Genomic DNA, 16,499 nt, shown 5'->3' with positions numbered 1-16,499 from the left:
GTAAATAAAGAAATATGTGTGAGTCATGACCCATACTTTCCAATGTATATCTGCTAAATAGTACACATTAACCAAATCAATATTATGTTGACAAAACTCTGTCAATACACAGCACTTATTTGAATATAAATATATGAACAACACATACATCAGAAATACACTTACTGCAACTTCCTGCGACAAATACACCACCATGGATGTAAATCACAGCTGGTCGCTTTCTTTCAAGTTTCTTCTTTGGCAAGTACAAACGAACAGGGATGTTACTGAAGTCTGTGTCAATCACTGTAATGTTTTCATCTGAAACTGCTTGTGTAATGTAAAATGCTGTCGCAGTTGAAAATATTTTTTCATATTTCATGAGACCTATGTTTTCAAATAATGTGGCCTATAAAAGCATGACAAAAATTTTAACTGTTATTCATTTTATTTTTATAACAAGAAATATACATATGTAATGATAAAAAATAATGTGATAATAATCTAGAGGACTGATTTTATTTTCTAACTGTATTTTGGTAGCATAAATATCTCAATATGTTCATCTTCATTTGACCAGCACAAGATTGAGTTCATGAATAAGTCATATGATGGGGGATGAGCAAAATCCTATTCCTCCCTGAAGACATACTGGCAGTTATTGGTTATTGAGGAAAGAGGTATAATTTTCTTTAATATCTGTTAGTCATTTACCTTTGCTCTAGTAAATAATCTCCCTGAAATTCTCATCAAGAAACTCTAATTAAGCCTGTTAGATTGCACAAAAATTGAAAATATAAAAGTAGGAGGAAAATGTGTTTAGAAAAATGGATTCCAGTAGGCTCATGAAGGGATAAAAGAGGGAAATAAATCAGGTAAATGAATAAAACTGTCAAACAAACAAATCAGTTAAATCATTGTATATTTTTATGTGACTAAATATTCCAGAGCAGATATTCTGCCTGTCTCATGATACTAAAGTCATAAAGATATATCCGTCTATATTGATGGTATACTGATTCCAGAAACTCCCATGGCTGACCAATGTTACACAGAAACTGGAAGAACAATGGGTAATCCCATTTATATAGGTTAGTGGTACATATCATTTTCTTTATATAAGCAGCTGATATATTATAGATCTAAAAAAAGTTTATAAAATGCTAAATTCTAGAGTAATGTAGTAAGTACAAAAGCAAAATGATAGTTGTATAAAGAACTATGTTTAAGAAGTGACAAGCACGGTAGATGGTTTCAGAATTTCTGTTTTTTTCATATTGAAGAGTTTTTAAATAGTATAAAACACTCAACTTAAAAACAAATATGTACATATAAAATATGCTTAGGTATAAAAACATCTATTAAGAAAAGCCCAGGGCCAGAGAGTTTTATCACAGAATTCTATCAGATTTTATTGAAGAGCTAAGACCAACATTCCTCAAATTATTTCACAAAATAGAAACAGAAGGAAGATTGACAAATTTATTCTATGAAGCCATAGTCATACTTAAACCACACAAAGATTCAACAAAGGAAAGAATTATATACCAATTTCCCTTATGAACATAGAAGGAAAATACTCAAAAACTGAATTCAATATTATTTCAAAAAGATCATCTACCGTGATCAAATAGACTTCATCCCAGAGATGAAGAGTTAGTTCAATATCAGAAAATCAGTGGGTAATTCATCATAAAAACTGAATTAAAAATAAAACAAAATACATGAACATCTCATTAGATGCCAAAAAAAGTCTTGGACAAAATTCAACACCCCTTCAAGATGATATTCAAGATTAAGAATATACGGCAATTTACAACACACCTATAGTCAACAAAAATTAAATGAAGAGAAACGGAAAGAAATTCTACTGAAAGCTGGAACAAGAAAAGGCTGTCCACTGTCTACATATCTACTCAATGTAGTACTTGAAGTTCTAACTAGCGCAACCAAAGAACTGGAAAAAAATCAAGGGGCTATAAACTGGAAAGGAAAAAGACAAAATATCACTATTTACAGATCACATCATAGTGTACATAAGTACTCCTAAACATTCTACCAGGGAACTCCTGCAGGTGACAAACATCTTCATCAATGTAGCTGGATACAAAATTAACTAAAAAAATAAATAAAAACTAAAAGTCAGTAGTCCTCCTACATCCAAATGACAAACAGACTGAGGAAGAATTCAGGGAAATGACACCCTTCATAATATCCACAAACAATATAAAATATTTTGGGGTAACCCTAGCAGAGCAAGTAAAAGACTCAACTGACAAAAAACTTTAAGTCTTCGAAGTAGATATCAGATTAAAAAAAATACCTGTGTTCAAGGATTGATAGAATTAATGTGATAAAAATGACCATCCTACCAAAAGACAGTCTACAGATTTAATGGAATCTCCATCAAAATCTCCACTTAATTCTTTATAGACTTTGAAAGATCAATATTCAATTTCATATGGAAAAACAATAACAACAAAAATCCTCATGATAGCTAAAACAATCCTCTACAATAAAAGAGCATCTGGAGCTATCACCATCCCCAATTTTAAAATATACCAGAGCTATAATAATAAAACTCACATGTAATTGGCATAAAAACAAACAGATTTATCAATTGAATCAAATTGAATACCCAGATGTAAATCAACATGCCTATAGACACCTGATATTTGATAATACACAATGAAAAAAGAAAGCATCTTCAGCGAATGGTGTCTGGATGGCTGCATGTAGAAGAATGCAAATAGATGCATATTTGTCACATGCATGAAATTCAAGTGCAAGGGGATCAAAGACCCCAACATAAAGTCAAATACACTGTACCTGATTTAATAGAATATAGGGAATTGCCTTGAATTTACTGGCACAGAAGACAGCTACCTGAATAGAACATTGATAGCTCAAGCATTAAGAACAACAAACAATAAATGGGATATCATGAAACTGAAAAGCTCTGTAAGGCAAACAACACCATCAATAGAAAAAATATAGCAGTCTACAAAATGAGAAAAGATTTTTACCAATTCTGCATCTGACAGAGGGCTAATATACAGAATCTATGCAGAATTCAAGAAACTAGACATCAACAGACCAAATAACTCAATTAAAATGGGTATAAATCTAAATCAATAATTAACAGAAAAATTCAAATGACTGAGAAACACTTAAAAAATGTTCAAAATCATTATCCATCAGGGAAAAGGAAATCAAAATGACTTAGAGTCCATTATACATCTGCCATAAGCTAAGAGCAAAACCATAAATGACAGGTTATGCTGGTGAGGATGTGAAGAAAGGGGAATATTCTTCCATTGTTGGAAGAAGAGCAAACTTTTATGGCCACAATGGACAGCAATATGGAGTTCCCTCAGAAAATTGGCAATCAGCCTACTTCAAGAACCCAACTATACCACTCCTGGGTATATACCCAAAGCATGCTCTATCCTAACACAAGGACACTTTCTCAACTATATTCATAGTTGCTTTATTCATAATAGTCAGAGACTGGAAACAAACTAGAGATCCCACAATTGAAGAATGGATAAAGCAAACATGTTCAGTATCCTTAATCATCAGGGAAATGCAAACTAAAACAACCTTGAGATTCTACCTCACATCAGTCAGAATGGCTAAGATCAATAACTCAGGTGACAGCAGATGCTGGCAAGGATGTGGAGAAAGAGTAACTCTCCTCCATTGCTGGTGATATTGCAAGATTGCACTCTGGAAATCAGTTTGGTGGTTCCTAAGAAAATTGGACATAGTTCTACCTGAAGACCCAGATATACCACTCCTTCTACATACCCAGAAGATGCTCCAATATGTAATAAGGACACATGCTTCACTATGGTCATAGCAGCTTATTTATAATAGCCAGAAGCTGGAAAGAAACCAGCCGTCCTTCAATGGAGGAATGGATATGGAAAATGTGGTACATTCAGACAATGGAGTACTACTCAGCTATTAAAAACAATGACTTCATGAAATTCTTAGGCAAATGGATGGAGTTAGAAAATATCATCCTTAGTGAGGTAACCCAATCACAAAAGAACACATATAGCATGTACTCACTGATAAGTGGATATTAGCCCAGAAGCTTGGAATACCCAATATATAATTCACAGACCACATGAAGCTCAAGAAGAAGGAATACCAAAGTGTGGATGCTTTAGTTCTTCTTAGAAGGGGGAACAAAATATCCATGGGAGGAGATACAGAGACAATGTGTGGAGTAGAGGCTGAAGGAAAGGCCATCCAGAGAGGGCCCCACCTAGAGATCCATCCTATTTGCAGTTACCAAATCCAGATATTATTGTGAATGACAAGAAGTGCTTGCTCACAGGAGCCTGATATACCTGTCTCCTGAGAGGTCTTGCTATTGCCTGACAAATGCAGAGATGGATGCTCCCAGCCAATCATTGGACTGAGCACAGGGTCCCCAATGGAGGAGCTAGAGAAAGGACTCAAGGATGTGAAGGGGTTTGCAGCTCCATAGGAGGAGCAACAATATGAACCAGTCAGTACACCACGAGCTTCCAGGGACTAAACCACCAACCAGAGTACAAATGGAGGGACCCATGGCTCCAGTTTTATATGTAGCAGAAGATGGACTTGTAGGCCATATTCATCAATGAGTATGAGGCCTTTGGTCCTGTGAAGGCTGTTGCCCCAGTGTAGGAGATTGCCAGGACAGGGAAGCAAGAGTGGGTAGCTTAGTGAGCAGGGGGAGGGGGGACAGGATAGCGTTTCTGCTGGTATTCAGCAGAAAGCAAACATCAAACTACAGTTTCTGCAGTTCCCAATCTGCTCATTACTCAGTACAGCCAACTGCAGATACTCTCAAATGCACAGTCTTGTGAAGCCAGGGTGTTATTTCTATAGGTTAAGTGTGTAAATGCTCTTTTAACTTAAAATGCTTTCAATTTTAATGGGGTTGTTGGGATATAATATCATAAATGGTGCATCTGTACATTAAACTCTTAATAGATTGGAGAGTGTTTCCATTGTAGAAGTAACTAACATCTTTAATGAACAATGTGAGAAAACTTCAAAGTTCGTAATACCTTTTTATCTTTTTTTTTAAGTATGTCAAACTATTGCAGAATATCATAATAAAAAAGATACTTTTTGTAAAGGGATTTGTAAAAAAGAAAAAAGTGGTACATTTATACAACTGAGTTGTATAATTCAGTCGTTAGAAACAATGGCATTAGGAAAACTGCAGACGAATGGATTGAATTTGAGAAAATCATTCTGAATGAGCTAACCCAGACCCAGACAGACAAACATGGCATGAACAAATTATAAATGGTTATTAGCTCTTAAACAAAGGATAAGCAACCCAGAGAACCAGTGAGGCTAAGCAACAAGAAGAGCTTGAGGGAGGACACATGAGTCCCCTGGAAAGGGGAAATAGAATAGACTTTGCAGGTGGATTAAGGGCAGGTGGCAATGAAAAGAGGGGGATTAGGTGAGGTAGAGATTTCCAAGAGACAATCGGAATGGGCAGGCATTTGGTATGTGATGCAGAAATCAGTGCAGTAGAAACTTCTTAAAATTTATACACACACACACACACACACACACACACACACACACACACATACACATACACACACACACACACACACACACACACACATGAAAACCCTACCACCAGAGAACATTTACAGTAGATAAACAGTTTCATCAAAGTAAGAGGATACAAAACATTCACAAAAATCTATAGTCTTCCTATATAAAAATGGCAGTTTGAAGAAAGAAACTAGGGAAATAATAACTTTCACAATAGCCTCAAATGATTAAAATATCTTGGAGTAACTCTACCCAAGCTAAAGAAACTTGTATGATAAAATCTTTAAGACAGTGGAGAAAAATATTGAATAAGATATAAGAAAATGGAAAAAATCTCCCCTGCTCTTGGATCAAAGGGATTAATGCGGTTAAAATGACAAACTCACCAAAAGCAATATACAGATTCACTGTAATGCACATCAAAATTCAAACACAGTACTTTGGAGAAATTGCAATAATAATTTTCAGCTTCATATGAAAACACAAAATAGACATGATAGCTAAAACAATTCTAAATAAAAAAAAAGGACTGATGGATCTATCACCACTTCTAGTCTCAAAATGTACTACAGAACTATAGTAATAAAATCAGCACGGTATTGGCATAAAAACAGATGCACAGATCAATGGAATCAAATTGAAGGCCCAGACATAAATCTGCATATCTATAGACATCTGATTTCTGACAAAGAAGACAGAAATACATACTGGAAGAAAGATAACATCTTCAACATTCAGTGGTCGTCAAAATATTTTATTGCATGTAGAAGAATGCAAATAAATTCATGTATTTCACTCTGCATAACACTCAAATGCAAATGGATCAAGGATCACTGTATAATGCCAGATACCCTGAATCTGATAGAAGAAAAAGTGCAGAACCATTTTGATCTTATAGGTACAAGAAGAATCATTCTGAGTGAGACACCATTAGCACAGGCACTAAGAACAACAATTAATAAATGGGACCACATGAAACTGAAAGGGTTCTATATAGCAAAGGACAATATCATTTGGACAGAATAGTAGGATACAGACTGAATAAAGATCCTTACCAAATATGCATCCAACAGAAGACTAATATCAAAACTATATGAATAACAAAAACATCTGGACATTAAGAAAATAACCAACTTAAAAATGGGGTATAGAACTAAAATGAGAGTTCTCAAAAAATGAAACCCAAATGGCTGAGAAGAAACACCTAGAGACATGTTCCTATGCTAAGTCCTCAAGGAAATGAATATCAACACTACTTTGAGAGTTCATCTTCCACCAGTCAGAATGGCTAAAGTCAATAAACAAATGATAGCTCATGCTGTCATATTGAGGATATGGGGAAAGAAGGAGATTCATCAGGACAGTTTGAACATGAATATCACTCTGGATATCAGTGTGGTGGTTCCTCAGGAAGCACAAGATCTATCTGCCTCAAGATCCAGCTATATCACTCTTGGCATATACCTGAAGGACTTGACATCCTTCTACAGAGCCACTTGGTCAGTTCATTTTACTAATTATCTCTTTATAACAACCAGAAATTGGAAAACAGTCCAGAAGTTAATCAGCAGATGAATAGATAAGGAAAACTGTGTGATTTTATACATATAACACCATTTAGTTATAAAGTGGAAATCATAAAATTTTCAGGTAAATTGATGAAGCTAGAAAAATGATCATACCCAGTGAGATAATCCAAATAGTGTACGTATTCTCTCATATGTAGATTTTAACTTTTAAGCTTTCAATAGGCACACAAAACCTATATAATCATAGAGATTAGGCATAGAGTAAGGCACTATGTAAAAGTAGTGGGCATCTCAAGGGAGAGGCAATAGATTTCACTGTTATGGAGCAAAAGTGGAGAGATTGGAATAGGAGGATTAAATGGCAAGGAAGGGGAAAATGAGTTAAGTGACACTAGTAGGAGAAACATCCAATACTAAGGGCCATTTTAGGGTCACATGGAAAGCTAATATTGTAGAAGCTTCTTAAAGTTACATTTATGTGAAAAAATTCTAGATGGAGTTGCCAAAGAGCAGAGTAGACAATGCCCAAACTAGATATCTTTTATAAGCAAATGAAAATTCTAGTGCCAGAAATGGGTTGCCATATAATTAAACAGTCAAATGGGCCCAAGAAAAATCTTTCAATAATTCAAGTTATTATTAAGACTAATGGTTGCGTGCCACAAACGGATGGTAAGAAGATAAGATCTACATATCTTATTCAACACAGAGAAGCTGAGAGGTTCCTAGAGCCTTCTCCCTTACTGACCATTGTCTATGGTACTGGAAGGTACTCTGCACACTACTGGGTGAGAAAGATAAAGAACAATCCAGCCACAAACCCTGTGATTTACCATGGGAACGTGTCTGAATTATACCCTTGTGCAATAGTTGTACAAAGATTGAGGGAGAAACCAATGACTGATTGGATTTAAGGCCCACTCTATGAGACAGAAGCCATGCCTGACTTTGGTCGGGTGGCTAAAATCCTGAGATTGGATAGGTCATATGCTTAGGGGAAAACTGAACACTATTGTATTGCTAAAATATAATAAATGACTCCTAATACAATTCTTTTATACATATAGATCAGTGTCTTGATCAGCCATCACCAGAGAAGCTTTCTCCTGTGATATATGGGAACAATAAAGAGAGACCCACAATTGGACAATGAGTAGAAAGTGAGAGACTTTAAAATACTCCTGAATGGGATATCCTCATCAAATCCCTCCTCTCAGGCTATGTGAAAGAGGAGGTGGAAAGATTCTAAGAGCCAGAGGAAAGTGGTGAGACCAAGGAAACACACAATACACAACACACACACAACAGGACTGACATACACAGGAACTCATAGAGACTAAGGCAGCACAAACAACGCCTGCCCACGTTCAAGCCAAATGGGGTCCCAGTTCTTAGAGGGAGAAGTGAACATAAGCCCCTATAGTTAAGCAAGAATCTATCTCCAACCAATCAACACTTGCAATGCAAAATTTAGTTATCTCCAATGGCGTCTCACTGGGTATATAAACCACACTTAAGGATAGGCCCCATGTTTAGCTGCATACGGCCAACACAAAATGAAATGTATAGTGCTTTGTAGCTTCTTGACTAATACTGATTTTTTTTGGCATTTAAAAATAAACTTACTGGTCTTTTCCTTGTAATTTATGGCTTTTCAATTTTGTGTTTTATAGTGGTGTGTGTGTGTGTGTGTGTGTCTTGTGCTTTTCTGTTTCTTTGGCATTTTGCTTCGCTTTGGTTTTCCTGTTTTCAATAGAATGAGAGGAATGAGCTGAGAGACGAATAGTGTCTGGGATGAGATGAGGGAGGGGATCCATGATCAGAATATAGTTTATACATTTTCAATTAAAATATGATTGGCTTTTAATGTATGCGAATATAAAATACTTTAAAAAAGACTAAACTCAAATTATCAACTAATTTAATAAACTGACTTCTTATATTCATGTATAAAATTGGAGTAACAGACACTTTTTCAAAGTGAAATTGAAGAATTTACATGTTTTATGAAAATTAAATTAAGACAAAGTACAGTAGTAGCACAATAAATTTGAGCTCAATCCTTACATATAAAATATTTTCAGTGATACAGTTAATGATATAGTCTTAATTAAATAAAGATGTCATTATACAGTTAACTTCCATATTTATCTTAGCTCTAATCATGGGATTAATGTTGGTCCTCTCCATATGTTATTGAGTAAGACTCTAGACATTGAAACTATGGCCATACCATCCTGACCATACCTGATGCCACTTAGAAATTATTGAGTGAGTTTTGGTAACATACACCTTTCTATTCTCCTAATGTCATTGATACAATGTAGAATTCATTTTAATCTTGAGAAAAAAGAAACAAGAGAAATTAAATAGACTATTTAAAGTATAAGTGGGTTTAAGTTTATTTGCTTTTGACTATCTTATACTGTGTATAATTTGACTGAATTATCATCAAATACTCAATTTTCCACACTAGTTTATCAAATCTTCAAATTTTTATTTCATGAAATATATTTCAAAATTAACTTCTTCTGGGAATGATAAGAGCTGCTGTAATGCAGTGATAATAACAACTATCAATTGTACTGCAAGTGGAAATTTGTCAACCACTATGAATATTTAAATAACTGAGTTTGTCCATACATATGCATATTTAAGTAAAATCATTTATGCATCTACATGTGCCATTATTTAACTTTGAAATATAAGGAATAAGAAAATAAAATAACATAAATCTGTTCTGCTCATGAGAACACAGTACAGCTTTCCAAAAGATTCTGAAGATGGGATATTACAACAGGCTATTAAAAACCCAAATAGAAGAGCCAAGTATCGTCCACAAATAAATGTAGTAAAGTGATTTGAGGAAACAAAATAAATGCCACTATCTCTTCTGCATGTCGTTAATACATATTTCATCTAAGTGTAAATATATTAGTTGTACTAACTTAGAATGATGTTATCATCATCATCATCATTGTCATCCTAAGGAAAATTATTCACATAGTTAATATTGACAAATATACTCTAATCAAAATTTATTTGGAAGCCTCAGTAAAGTAATACAAAGAATATACATAGATTCTTTGAGGAGAAATCTTGAGAAGTAGTTTAAAACACAAAATCACAGGAACAAAAAATAATTAAATACATCAAAAATTTAAACATGCTCCTCCCCCATCACCTTCCCTTGCCATTGGATGTGGGAGCCCTGCACCACATCTGGCAAGGAGAGGACACTGCTTCCTGAGGCCCTCTAGAGAGCCTACAGGAGCAGGGTATTAGTTCGTCTATCCCCTTCTGCCCCTGCTACCCCTCTTTCCTCCCCTGTTGCCACCCCTTGCCTTCGGGAATGGGAGACCTGCTCCACATCTGGTACAGAGAGGACATCACTTCCTGAGGCTCTCTAGAGTACTGACAGGAGCAGGGTATTGGATGTGGGAGCCCTGCACCACATCTGGCACGGAGAGGACACTGCTTCCTGAGGCCCCCTAGAGAACCAACAGGAGCAGGGGCATTGGAAAGAAAGATAATCCTAGGAGCACAGAAACACAGACCCGCAGGATAGAGAAGATAGTGTCAGCAAGACCAACTAACACCAGAAATAACGAGATGGCCAAAGGCAAATGCAAGATTATTACCACCAGAAACCAAGGCAACACGGCACCATCAGATCCCACCTCTCCCACAACAGCAAATCCTGTATACCCCAAAACATCAGAAAAGCAGGAACCAGATTTGAAATAACATCTCATATCGCTGATGGAGGACTTCAAGAAGGACATAAATAAATCCCTTAAAGAAATACAAGAGAACATGGGTCAACAGGCAGAAGCACAAAAATCCCTTAAAGAAAAGACATGAGAATATTGATCAAAAGGTAGAAGGCCTTAAAGAGGAAACACAAAAAGCTCTTAAAGAAATACGAGAGAATCTGGGTCAACAGGTTGAAGCCCTTAAAGAGGCAATACACAAATCCCATAAGGAATTATGGGAGAACATGGGTCAACATGCAGAAACTCATAAAGAGGTAACACAAAAATCCCTAAAAGAAACACAGGAGAACATGGATCAACAGGTAGAAGCCTTTAAAGATGTAACACAAAAATTCCTTAAAGAATTTCAGGAAAAAACAAACAAACAAGTGAAGGAGCTGAACAAAAATATCCAGGATCTAATCTGGAAATAGAGTCAAAAAAAGAAATCACGAAGTGAGACATCTCTGAAAATAGAAAACCTCCGGAAGAATTCAGGAGTCATAGATGCAAGCATCAACAACAGAATACAAGAGATAGAAGAAAGAATCTCGGATGCTGAAGATTCTATAGAAATCATTGACTCAACTGTCAAAGAAAATGCAAAATGCAAAAAGCTTGTAACCCAAAACATCCAAGAACTCCAGGACACAATGAAAACACCAAACCTAAGGATTATAGGAATAGAAGAAAGCAAGTATTTACATCTTAAAGGCCCAATAAATATCTTCAACAAAATTATAGAAGAAAACTTCCCTAACCTAAAGAAAGAGATGCCCATGAACATACAAGAAGCCTACAGAACTCCAAACAGATTGGACCAGAGCAGAAACTCCTCCTGTCACATAATAATCAAAACACCAAATGCACTAAACAAAGAAAGAATATTGAAGGCAGTGAAAGAGAAAGGTCAAGTAACATATAAAGGCAGACCTATCAGAATTATACCAGACTTCTCACCAGAGACTATGAAAGCCAGAAGAGCCTGGGCAGATATGATACAGACTCTAAGAGAACATAAATGTCAGCCCAGACTACTATACTCAGGAAAACTTTCAATTACCATAGATGGTGAAAACAAGACATTCCACGACAAAAGCAAATTTACACTGTATCTTTCCACAAATCCAGCTCTGTAAAGGATAATGGGTGGAAAATACCAACACAAGACAGCAAACCACACTGTAGAAAAACCAATAAGGTAATCTTTCATCAAACCCAATAGAAGATAGCTACACAACCAGAATGTCAACTTTAACTAAGAAGATAACAGTAAGCAACAATCACTTTTCCTTAATATCTCTTAATATCAATGGTCTCAACTCCCCTATAAAGAGAAATAGACTAATGGACTGGATACGTAAACAGGACCCAACGTTTTGCTGCATACAAGAAACCCACCTCAGTGACAAAGACAGGCACTATTTAAGAGTTAAAGGATGGAAAACAATTTTCCAAGCAATGGTCCCAAGAAACAAGCTGGAGTGGTCATTCTTATATCATATAAAATCAACTTTCAATCAAAAATTGCCAAAAAAGATAAAGAGGGACACTTCATTCTGGTCAAAGGAAAGTCTACCAAGAGGGACTCTCAATTCTGAACATCTATGCTCCTAACATAAGGGAACTCACATTCATAAAAGAAACTTTACTAAAGCTCAAAGCACACATTGCACCCCACACAATAATAGTGGGAGACTTCAATACCCCACGGTCAAAAATGGACAAGTCATGGAACAAAAAACTAAACAGAGATACAGTGAAACTAACTGAAGTTATGGACCAACTGGATCTAACAGATATTTATAGAACATTCCACCCTAAAGCAAGAAAATATACCTTCTTCACAGTACCTCATGATACCTTCTCCAAAATTGACCACATAATTGGCCTCAACAGATATAAAAATATTAAAATTATTCCATGTATCTTATCAGATCACCACGGCCTAAGGCTGGTCTTAAGCTCAAATAAAAGCAATGGAAAAGACACATACACATGGTCTTTGAACAATGCTCTTCTCAATGATAGCTTGGTCAAGGAAGAAATAAAGAAAGAGATTAAATACTTTTTAGAATTCAATGAAAATGAAGACACATCATACCAAAATTTATGGGACACAATGAAAGCAGTGTTAAGAGGAAAACACACAGCTCTGTGTGCCTCCAAATAGAGAATGGAGAGAACTTACACCAACAGCTTGACAGTGCACTTGAAGGCCCTAGAACAAAAGGAAGCCAGTAACCCCAGAGGAGTAGATGGCAGGAAATAATCAGACTTAGATCCAAAATCAACCAAGCAGAAACAAAAAGAGCTATACAAAGAATCAAGAAAACAAGGAGCTGGTTCTTTGAAAAAATCAACAAGATAGATAAACCCTTAGCCAGACTAACCAGGAGGCACAGAGACAGTATCCAAATTAATAAAATCAGGAATGAAAAGGGAGACATAACAACAGAAACTGTGGAAATACAAAAAATCATCAGATCCTACAACAAGAGTTTATACTCAACAAAGTTGGAAAACCTGGATAAAATGGACAACTTTCTAGATACATACCAGGTGCCAATGTTAAAACAGTATCAGATAAACCATCTAAATATTCCCATAAGCCATGAGGAAATAGAAGCCGTCATTAATAGTCTCCCTTCACAAAAAAGCCCAGGACCAGATGGGTTTAGCGGGGAATTCTATCAGATCTTCAAAGAAGAGTTAATACTGATATTCTTCAAACTTTTCTATGAAATAGAAACTCAAGGAACACTAACCAACTCATTCTATCAAGCCACAATCACACTTATACCTAAACCAAACAAAGACCAAACAAGGAAGGAGAACTTCAGACCAATCTCCCTCATGAACATTGATGCAAAAATACTGAACAAAATCCTGGCCAACTGAATCCAAGAATGCATCAGAACTATAATTGACCACGATCAGGTAGGCTTCATCCCAGGGATGCAGGGATGGTTCAACATACAGAAATCCATCAATGTAATTCACCACAAAAACAAACTAAAGGAAAAAAACCACATGGTCATTTCAATAGATGCTGAAAAGGCTTTTGACAAAATTCAGCATCCCTTCATGATAAAAGTCTTGCAGAGATTGGGAATACAAGGCCCATACCTAAACATAGTGAAAGCAATATGCTACAAACCGGTAGCCAACATCAAACTAAATGGAGAGAAACTTGAGGCAATCCCACTAAAATCTGGGACAAGACAAGGCTGCCCACTTTCTCCCTATCTATTCAATATAGTACTTGAAATCCTAGCCAGAGCAATCAGGCAGCAAAAACAGGTAAAAGGAATACATAGCAGCTATGAACATAGTGGAGCATGTGTTGAAATTCTTAGGGAGGTTGGGGGGGAGGTGGGACTGTGTTGGGTAGAGTTGCATATACATGGAGGCAGGGTGGAGGGAGGAGGAGGGAATCGTTGGGGAGGGGGGCTTTTGGGAGGAGAAATTGGGAAAGGTTTTACCATTGGCAATGTAAATGAAGAAGATGCTCAATAAAAAAATGTTCAACATCATTAGTCATTAGGGAAATGTAAATCAAAACAATCCTGAGATTTCACCTCACACCAGTCAGAATGGCTAAGATTAAACTCAGGAAATTGGTCTGGCGGCTCCTCAGAAAACTGGGCACGACACTTCCGGAAGACTTTGCTATACCACTCCTGGGCATATACCCAAAGCATGTGATTCCCCAGTATGTAATAAGGATACATGCTCCACTATGTTCATAGCAGCCCTATTTATAATAGCCAGAAGCTAGAAAAACCAATATGTCCCTCAAAAGAGGAATGGATACAAAAAATGTATATATACACAATGGAGTACTATTCAGCCATTAGAAACAATTAATTCATGAAATTCTTAGACAAATGGATGGAGCTGGAGAATATCATCCTAAGTGAGGTAACCCAGTCTCAAAAGATCACTCATGCTATGCACTCACTAATAAGCGGATATTAGCCTAGAAACTTGGAATACCCAAGACATATTCCGCATATCAAATGATGACCAAGAACAAGGAAGGAGTGGTTCCTGGTTCTGGAAAGGCTCAGTGCAGCAGTGTAGGGCAATACCAGAACAGGAAAGTGGGAAGGGGTGAATGGGGGAACAGGGGGAGGGAAGAGGGCTTATACAATTTTTGGGGAGTGGGGAGCCAGGAAAGGGGAAATCATTTGAAATGTAATTAAAGAATATATCGAATAAAAAATAAAATAAAATCAGGAAAAAAATTTAAATGTAATTGATATAAACCAGTAAGTTTTCAAAGACTGTATTAGACTATTGCATTGTTGGAAGCAACAAACACATCCAATCTTCTTAATTTCCAAATATTTAGAGATACTAATTTTTTATTCTAATGTTGATATATGGTAACTATGTTTAGTATTATAGCAAATGATGTATGTCCCCCTGTTTATAGAAAACCAGTTAAGAATGTTAGCAAGTTTTTTAAAAAAAATGTCTAGAATATCTGGTTTACATATCACAAAGAAAGCCAGGTGATAGTGGCACATGCCTTTGATCCAAATACTCAGGAGACAGAACTCTGAGTTGGAGGCCAGCCTAGTCTATAAATAAGTTTCAGGACAGACAGGGCTACCCTGTCTTGAAACCCTGTCTTGAAAAACCAAAGCCAAAACAAGGAAACAAAGAAACAAAAAAATTAACAATGAAAAGCAAAACAAAAATGAAAACAAAAGCCCCCACAACCAACCAACAACAAAATAACAAAACAAAAACAAAAGACAGGACAAAAAAAAAAGATCAACCAACCAACAACAAAAGAACAAAGAAAATAAAATCTGAAATTGCTTTCAAACACTTTGAATTAAAAGAAGTTTCAAATATACTCAAAACTTGGCACCCCAATTCCCCATTTAAAATACATTACCATACGTGAAACAACTTTTATAAGCGTATCCACATATCTCACTTTCCAGGGTTCTTCAATATTCTCTGGAATGGGAGAATAAAGACAATAAGCAAATAAAATACAAGAGAATCCAAAGCACAGAGCTTTGTACCCCATGCTTTCTCCTGAGAAGCTGCGTGCTGTGAGTGTGAATGGCATCGCATATACTGACAGTAAGACAAAGGTAGGTAAACTGTGTGAGTTACAATAATGGTATTAGCACTAGTGACTTGCATTTGAGTTCTAAGAACAAGTCACTGTTGAAACTGATTATACAACTGCACTGCTTTGTAGAACAGAATTTACTACAAAATATCTGATAAAGTATTTAGCTGTGGCAATATCTTATGAAAGCAGTGAGTTCCTATCTTACTACAGAACACCAGAAGAGCAGAAGCATTAAGGGACCTAATTAGAGCACATGAAAAGGACCAAGAAATCCCTTTGTTCTATTACCATTTGCCAAGAGTATTGGCAACAGGATGAAGGCAAGATTAAATGTGAGGTAATATTTGATCATCAAGTCTAACGCCCACATCACAGGTCATTTAGAAACACTCAATAAAATGAGATTGCTATTCTTGTCCAACTTAGAAACAAATTCATCTGATATTTAGATTTGTACATAGCTCACTACATATTAAACATAAAGCTTGTAGATTCGTTTAGATACTTGTACAACTAGGGAAAAAACTATGGTTTGGTTAAACAAATACTTGTTGC

At 36.0% G+C, this 16,499-nt stretch overlaps 1 protein-coding gene across 2 annotated transcripts in view; it reads right to left on the bottom strand.

Moving 5' to 3' along the window:
• Nucleotides 1-15,893, bottom strand: part of LOC127682346 (arylacetamide deacetylase-like 2) — a 30,913-nt gene extending 15,020 nt beyond the window's left edge. The window contains exons 1-3 of one of the 2 annotated variants that reach the window (XM_052178717.1): nt 15,771-15,893; nt 9,179-9,193; nt 166-388 (exon numbers count right to left, since the gene is read on the bottom strand). In XM_052178717.1, coding sequence (XP_052034677.1) covers nt 166-388; nt 9,179-9,193; nt 15,771-15,893 — 361 coding nt within the window. Of the gene's footprint in view, nt 1-165; nt 389-9,178; nt 9,194-15,755 lie in introns of both variants that reach the window. The other variant, XM_052178716.1, reaches the window with a different exon arrangement.
• Between the last annotated feature and the right edge of the window lie 606 nt (nt 15,894-16,499).

This window comes from Apodemus sylvaticus, chromosome 4, assembly GCF_947179515.1.
Source record: "Apodemus sylvaticus chromosome 4, mApoSyl1.1, whole genome shotgun sequence".
NCBI classification, from domain to species: domain Eukaryota; kingdom Metazoa; phylum Chordata; class Mammalia; order Rodentia; family Muridae; genus Apodemus; species Apodemus sylvaticus.
Note: the sequence above shows the minus strand (reverse complement) of the source record. Positions and strands in the feature narration are given on the sequence as shown.